This window comes from Tinamus guttatus, unplaced genomic scaffold, assembly GCF_059628265.1.
Source record: "Tinamus guttatus ecotype Peru unplaced genomic scaffold, ASM5962826v1 Tinamus_guttatus_pri_ptg000261l, whole genome shotgun sequence".
Taxonomy (NCBI): Eukaryota; Metazoa; Chordata; class Aves; order Tinamiformes; family Tinamidae; genus Tinamus; species Tinamus guttatus.
In genome coordinates this window covers 683030-690904 of record NW_028288795.1, presented here as the reverse complement: position 1 = coordinate 690904, position 7875 = coordinate 683030, and the positions used below count along the sequence as shown (strand labels likewise).

The 7875-nt window shown below is 68.6% G+C and overlaps 1 protein-coding gene across 1 annotated transcript; it reads left to right on the top strand.

Annotated features, from left to right (window-relative positions):
- The first annotated feature begins 264 nt into the window (after positions 1-264).
- On the top strand, positions 265-7723 carry SEMA6B (semaphorin 6B). The gene is given in 17 exon segments (XM_088527104.1): positions 265-405; positions 850-964; positions 1427-1484; positions 1576-1638; positions 2102-2203; positions 2407-2497; positions 2572-2691; positions 2764-2852; positions 2925-3142; positions 3337-3468; positions 3955-4104; positions 4833-5027; positions 5598-5738; positions 6508-6585; positions 6704-6762; positions 6839-7071; positions 7073-7723. Coding segments are annotated over 17 exon segments (2610 nt in total). The 5' UTR covers positions 265-290.
- The last annotated feature ends 152 nt before the right edge of the window (positions 7724-7875 follow it).

The window sequence follows — 7875 nt, the reverse complement described above, 5'->3', positions numbered from 1 at the left end:
TGCCTTCGGTTTGTTCCTTAAATGTGGGAGCGCTGCAGGGGGGACAGGTGTCACCCAGGGCCCGTGACACTGGAGGGGATGGGGACAAGTCCAGACTCTTGCTCTGGCCACGGTGCTGCTGGGGACCCGCGTCCTGCCGCTCGCTGCAGCTCCCGCGCGTGGCCATGGCTAATCAATGCTAATTAACTGCATGGGGGACAAGGGCAAGCAGCGGGGGAGATCCCTGCGTTCCCATCGGTTTTCCAAGCTGCTGGTGTCCCTGCAGGTGGGGCGGGCGCCCGCCGGGCACCATGCGGCGGCCCCGGGGGGTCCTCCTGCTGCTGCTGCTGGTGGTGGCGGCCACGGGGACGGCGCGAGGCACCTTCCCCGAGGAGCCCGGCCCCATCACCATCGCCCACCTGGACTGTGAGTGCCAGAGGGGACAGGGGCTTGGGAGATGGGGGTGGTGGGAAGAGGGGCACCGGGGCTGGGATATGTGGGTGCTGGGGGAGTTGGAGGATGAGGATGCTGGGGTAGAGGGGAGGATGCTGGGGGAGTTGGAGGATGAGGATGCTGGTGGGGAGGGTATTGGGGGGGTTAGAGGATGCTGGGGGAGTTGGAGGATGAGGATGCTGGGGTGGAGGGGTTATTGGGAAGGTTAGAGGATGCAGGGGGAGTTGGAGGATGAGGATGATGGGGGGTTAGAGGATGCTGAGGGAGTTGGAGGATGAGGATGCTGGGGTAGGGGGGAGGATCCTGGGGGAGTTGGAGGATGAGGATGCTGATGGGGGGAGCTGGAGAATGATAGGGGGGTTGGAGGGCGCCTGGAGGAGTGGGGTGGTCCAGCAGTGCCACTGTCCCCACGCCAAGACGTGAAGCACTACGCCGTGTTCACCGGCCGCGGCTCCAGCCCCACAGAGGCCACTGAGCGCCTCAACGTCCAGCGCATCCTCAAGGTCAACCGGACCCTCTTTGTCGGGGACAGGTAACACTTTCCTGCCCTTCCCAGCCTCAGTAATGCAGGGTGGCCATGCAGGACCCCAAAGATCTGTCCTGTGTGGAGAGAGGGCCCTAAAAGCCGCCCCGTGTCCCTGATGATGCTGTAACCCAGTGCCTTGGGTTTGAGACATAGAGACTACAGTCCCCAGCATTCATTGCGCCCCCGGCCCAGGGGAGTGGGCACACCTGGGGAGCGGTGCATGCTGGGAATTGTAGTCCTGGGAGGCAGGGCATAAACGGAGCGATGCAGCTTTATTCCCCATGGACCCCTCTGCGCGTGGCCAGCGGGACAGAGCAGGACAGGGCCACCACGTCCCTCCTTCATCCCAGCATGAGACCTGCACCATTAGAGCCAGCGCTCCCCAGGTTTCCTGGCAGCTGGGAGGGGGAGGTGGCCCAAGAAGGGGGTGACCCGTGTCCCACAGGACGGTGACACCCTCTCGCGCAGGGACAACGTGTACCGCGTGAGCCTGGAGCCCGCCGGCACCGAGATGCGCTACCACCGGGTGAGTGCGGCCGAGGCCCGGCCAGCTCGTGTCACCGCTGCCCACTCCGCCCCGGCCCGACGACGTTTTTAACACCCCTCTCCGTCCGCAGAAGCTGACGTGGCCCTCGAACCAGCACGACATCAGCATCTGCCGCATGAAGGGGAAGCACGAGGTACCGGGGACCGGGGGCACCGGCCACCGTCACCGCCGCAGGGCGGCCGGGAGCCGCACGCGACGTCCCCACCTCCCCCTCGCTGCCTCCCCGCGAGCGTTTGTGTCAGATGTGATTTATTAGGCGCTTGTATAATTGGGTTTGTAATTAATTATTTCTGGTCTGCTGATCGGAACAGACACATCTCATAATCGGCAAGAAATCCAATTTGCGGGTCCTGCCAATGCCACTTCGGGCTGCGAGTGGCCCCACACCAAATGCCACCTCCCCCCGCCACCCCAGCCCAAAACACCCAGCGGGGATGTGGCCCCGGCGCCCTCCTCCTTGTCTCCATATTCGGGGGACGCACTCAAGGTGACACCCTTGGGTTGGGGCAGGACTCCCGGGTCCCTCCGGAGAAGCTCGGTCCCCAGGTCACCGGAGGCCACTGCCGGTTGTGACATCCCCCCCGTCTCCCGCACAGGCAGAGTGCCGCAACTTCATCAAGGTGATGCTGGTGAGGAACGAGAGCCTGCTCTTCGTGTGCGGCACCAACGCCTTCAACCCCGTCTGCGCCAACTACAGCGTGAGCCCCGCGCGGGGACGGGGACAGGGATGGGGTAGAGGTGGCGCTGGGGGCAGGACAGGGCCATGTTCCTGCATGCACCTTGCTGCACACGCGAGCAACCCCACGGCGTGTGCATGGCGCTCGTATGAGCGCACGCTTGCGCACAGACGTGTCCATACGTCCAAGCGGGCCACGCTCACGGCCTGTCTCGCCCCGCGTAGATGGACACGCTGGAGCCCGTCGGTGACAACATCAGCGGCATGGCCCGCTGCCCCTACGACCCCAAGCACGCCAACGTGGCGCTCTTCACGGGTGAGCCTTCCTCCCGCCGTAGCCTCCGCCGCGCTCTTCCTCCCGCCGCGCCGGCTCACCCAGCTCTCCGGCAGGCGGGATGCTCTTCACCGCCACCGTCACCGACTTCCTGGCCATCGACGCCGTCATCTACCGCAGCCTTGGGGACAGCCCGACCCTGCGCACCGTCAAGCACGACTCCAAGTGGTTCAAAGGTGCCCTTGGGGACCGGGACGGCGACGCCGGAGCGCGCGGCGCCGTCCCCTGATGCCACCGTGTCCCCGCAGAGCCCTACTTCGTGCACGCCGTGGAGTGGCGCAGCCACGTCTACTTCTTCTTCCGCGAGATCGCCATGGAGTTCAACTACCTGGAGAAGGTGGGACGGTCCCCGCGCCCCGGCCGGGGGTGGCCGGGACCCCCCGTTGGTGACGCGCCGCACGCCCCGCAGGTGGTGGTGGCGCGGGTGGCGCGGGTGTGCAAGAACGACGCGGGCGGCTCGCCGCGCGTGCTGGAGAAGCAGTGGACGTCCTTCCTCAAGGCCCGGCTCAACTGCTCCGTGCCGGGCGACTCGCACTTCTACTTCAACGTCATCCAGGCGGTCACCGACATCCTGGAGCTGGACGGGCGCCCCGTGGTGCTCGCGCTCTTCTCCACACCCGCCAACAGGTCGGCCCCGCTACGGTGTCCCCGTCCCCACGAAGGCCCCAGGAAGCTGAGGGGGTCCCCAGGATGCCCCCTGTCCTGCTTAATCCACCCCAGCATGGGACACATCACCGCCAAACCCTTTTTGAGCCACATGTCTCTGCGTCGCGGGGGGACATGGGGTGGCTGGTGATGCCGTTGGCTCCGTGTCCCCACAGCATCCCCGGCTCGGCCGTGTGCGCCTTCGACATGACCCAAGTGGCCGCCGTCTTCGAGGGACGATTCCGGGAGCAGAAGTCACCCGAGTCCATCTGGACACCCGTGCCCGAGGACCTGGTGCCAAAGCCCCGGTGAGCAGGCGGACGGGTACGGCGGTGGCCAGGGTTGGAACAAGCAGGAAGGGTGATGGAGAGGGTGACAGGGACAACCACAGCTGGGCCTTGCAGGGATGGGGATGGGGTCAGGGACAACCAGAACTGGTTCCTGCAGGGAAGGTGGCAGAAAACAGCATAGAAATGGGGACAAATAGGGCTGGCACCATCAGGAAGGTGGTGAAGATGGGCATGGGGACAGGGACAACCAGGATTGGTCCTTGTAGGGAAGTGGCAGAGATGGGAACAAATGGGGCCGGCAGCATCAGGAAAGTGGTGGAGATGGGCATGGGGACAGGGACAACCAGGACTGGTCCCAGTGAGAAGGTGGTGGGGACAAGGACAGCCAGAACTGGTCCCTGCAGGGAAGATGGAGGAGATGGGGCAGGGACAGGGACAGCCAGGATGGGTGCCAGGCGGTGGGGCCGGGGCCGGTGGCGGCGCTGAGCCCCGGTGCGGCCGCAGGCCGGGCTGCTGCGCGGCGCCGGGGATGCGCTACAACTCCTCGAGCGCCTTTCCCGACGAGATCCTGGCCTTCGTGAAGACGCACCCGCTCATGGACGAGGCGGTGCCGTCCCTGGGCCACGCGCCCTGGATCGTCCGCACCATGACCCGGTGAGCGGCCCGGCCCCGCGCGCGCCGGGAGCCGCCGCGCGCGCCGCGAGCCTCGGCGAATCTCGTGCGCTCTGCAGCTGAGATTGTCTCCTCCTAATTAAATCTGCCTTAATTGCTGCTTGATGTGGAATTAATCAAGCGGCGCGCGCGGGCCGCGGCCTCCCGCCGGCAGCGCGGCCCGGGGCGAGCGCCACGCGCGGGGACGGCGCCCGCGGGGACCCTGCGCCGGGCGCCCGCACGGAGCTGCCGCCCCCATGCAGGGCGGAACGGGCAGGATTAATTGGCGCGGGTAATTAGGGCGGTAACGAGAGCCCGGGTGTCTGACCTTGGGCAACAGCTGGGGGTGGAGGGTCTTCCTTGGGGAATGCCGGGGGCTGACGGGTCCGGAAAGGAGCCAGGGGGATCTGTGGTGGGATCGGGGCTGGGTCCTGGGTGGGATTTGGGTGCTGTCCGAGCTGGGATCTGAGTGACTTGTGAGCTGGGTCCAGCTGGGACCTGGGTTGAATCCTGGGTGGAATCGGGTGAGATTTGAGCTGGGTCCAGCTGGCACTGGGCCCTGGGTGGCATCTGGGCCAGATCCTGGCTGGGATTGGGACTAGTTCCCACGTGTGACCCGTGCATCCCCTGGGATGGTCTCCATGTACCCCTGTCCCAGCCGAGGTCCCAGCCCCCTGCCCAGCTCCCCGGGCACCACAGGCCCAAACGCCCCCTCGTTCCGCCCCACGCAGGCACCAGCTCCGCCGGATCGTGGTGGACAACGCGGCCGGGCCCTGGGGCAACCACACCGTGGTCTTCCTGGGCTCCAGCACCGGCACCGTCCTCAAGTTCCTCATCAAGCCCAACGCCAGCAGCAGCCCCGCGCCCACCGCCCCCGGCAGCCAGAGCGTCTTCCTGGAGGAGTTTGAGACCTACCAGCCCGGAAGGTGGGATGGGGAATTGCGGGACATGGACGAGGTGCTGGGTTGGGGGGACATGGCCATGGGATGGGGAGGGGGAGAGGGATGCAATGAGGAGAGGCATGGATGGGTGGATGGGTGGATGGATGGATGGATGGATGGATGGATGGATGGATGGATGGATGAGGTTGGTGGGGCTGCAAGGTTGGGTGGGTGAGTTGGGTCCATGGTTACATGGGTGGGAGAATGGATGGATGGAGTTGCTTGGATGGATGGGTAGATGGATGGATGAGGTTGCTGGGGATGGATGGGTGGGCACGTGAGGTGGATGAGGGCTGTGAATGGATGGATAAGGTTGCTGGGGAGGGAGGGATGGATGGGCGGATGGATGGAGGGATGGATGGATGAGTAAGGTGGGTGCATCAGTGTGTGAGATGCTTGGGGATGGATTGCAGCGTGGAGAAGTGGATGAATGAAGCAAGCAGTTGGGAATGCAGGGATGGGCGAGATGGATGAGCTTCCAGGGCCTGGATGGGTGGGTGGCGGGAGCGGGGAGCCGCTCCGCTCCGGAGCGGCCGGGCTGAGCTTGGCCCCCAGGTGCGGCCGGGACACGGAGGACGAGCGGCGGCTGCTGGGGCTGGAGCTGGACAAGGCGGCGGGGACGCTGCTCCTGGCCTTCCCGCCCTGCGTGGCCCGCGCGCCCGTCGCCCGCTGCCAGCAGCACTCGGGCTGCATGAAGTGAGTGACCGGGTCTCCGCACCGTCCCCAAAGCGGGGGGGCGGGGCCTCTGCGTGGGGGCGGGGCCTCTAGGGGTGGAGCCTCTGTGTGGGGGGGCGGGGCCTCTGTGTGGGGGGGCGGGGCCTCTGTGTGGGGGGGCGGGGCCTCTGTGTGGGGGGGCGGGGCCTCTGTGTGGGGGGGCGGGGCCTCTGTGTGGGGGGGGCGGGGCCTCTGTGTGGGGGGGCGGGGCCTCTGTGTGTGGGGGCGGGGCCTCTGTGTGTGGGGGCGGGGCCTCTGTGTGTGGGGGCGGGGCCTCTGTGTGTGGGGGCGGGGCCTCTGTGTGTGGGGGCGGGGCCTCTGTGTGTGGGGGCGGGGCCTCTGTGTGTGGGGGCGGGGCCTCTGTGTGTGGGGGCGGGGCCTCTGTGTGTGGGGGCGGGGCCTCTGTGGGGGCGGGAGCTCTGTATGGGGGTGGAGCCTCTGTGGGGGGCGGGGTCTCTAGGGGTGGAGCCTCTGTGTGTGGGCAGGAGCTCTGTATGGGGGTGGAGCCTCTGTGTGGGGGCGGGGTCTGTGCGTGGGGGTGGAGCTTGTGCCGGGGGCAAAGACCTGTCTTGGAAATCCCGGGATTTGCAAAGTTATCCTGAGCTGTGTGTGGCCCTTCCTTGCAAGGGGACATGGAGGCACGAGGCCAGTGTCCCCACCATGGCCAAGGGGGGCTGGGGTCTTGTGTCCCCCCAGCGGGACCAGGGTATTCCCAGGGCCGCGGATGCTCCCACTATTTCTGCTCCGTCAGGAACTGCCTCGGGAGCCAGGATCCCTATTGCGGCTGGACACCGGAGGGCTCCTGCGTCTTCCTGGAGCCTGGTCCCAGGTGAGCCAGCAGGGTGGCACCGAGGGGGACAAGGGGACCTGCAGATCTCGAGCCACCCGGGCTCGCCCAGCTGAGCCCCAACGCACTCACGTCCCTCCGTGACGGCCACCTCCCGCAGGACGGCCTTCGAGCAGGACATCGCGGGCACCGGCACCGCGCACCTGGGCGCCTGCGAGGGTGAGCGGGCGGCGCCGGCGGGGACCCCGCGGCGGCGGCACCGCGGTGGCCGTGACGCCGCGACGCCCTCGCGCAGGGCTGGTGACGGAGAGCTTCGTGGAGGGCGAGCCGGACGGCCTGGTGTCGGTGAACCTGCTGGTGATCTCCTCGGTGGCCGCCTTCGTCATCGGCGCCGTGGTGTCGGGCTTCAGCGTGTGCTGGTTCGTGGGCCACCGCGAGCGCAAGGAGGCGGCGCGGCGCAAGGACAAGGAGGCCATCGTGGCGCACGGCGAGTCGGTGGTGAGCGTGAGCCGGCTGGGCGAGCGGCGGGGCGCGCGGCGCGGCGCTGCTGGCGCCGCTCATGGCGCCGGGCTGGCCGCCGGGCGGGCAGCACCCGCTCGAGGCGCCCGCGCTGCCCACGCCGGAGCAGACGCCACTGCAGCAGAAGCGCTGCCCCGGCGCGCCCGTGCCCTGGGAACAGGGCCACACGCTGCTGGAGGCCGCGCTGTGCCAGGCGCCGTGTCCCGGCGCCGTCACCCTGCTGCGCCCCGGCGCGCGCCGACCCTGCCGCGCCGTGGCCGCCGCGCGCGAGGCGGACGGCGAACTCAGCGACTCCTCCGGCGACGGCCACTGGGGCCACGAGGCGGCCGAGGGGCCGCGGCGCGCGCGCCGGGCCACCGCCACGGCCGCCACGCGCGGCTCCTACGGCGGCGTCACGCCGCCCCGCGCCAGCCCCGACCGCCGCCGCGTCGTGTCGGCGCCCGGCGGCCAGGCCGCCGTGGACTCGGCCGAGGGGCCGCCCTGGCGCCCGCAGCAGCGGCCCGAGGCCGCCCACGCCGGCGGCCACCTCAAGAGGAACCACACGTTCAACAGCGGCGAGGCGGCCGGCGGCTACGGCCGCCCCAGCGCGGCCCCGCGCGCGCTCACGGACCTGCAGCACCTGCTGCGCTACGGCGTTGAGCGGACTCCCTCGGGCAAATAGGGCCCCTCCGCGGCACCGGGGGACACCCCTATGCGGTTTGGGGACACCGTGGTGACGGCGACCGCGGGGCGCCCGGGTCCCCGCTGCCCCGGCTGGCACGGAGCGGCTTGGCCCGGTCCTGCCGTCCCCGCTCCGGGCTGGGCCCGGATGCA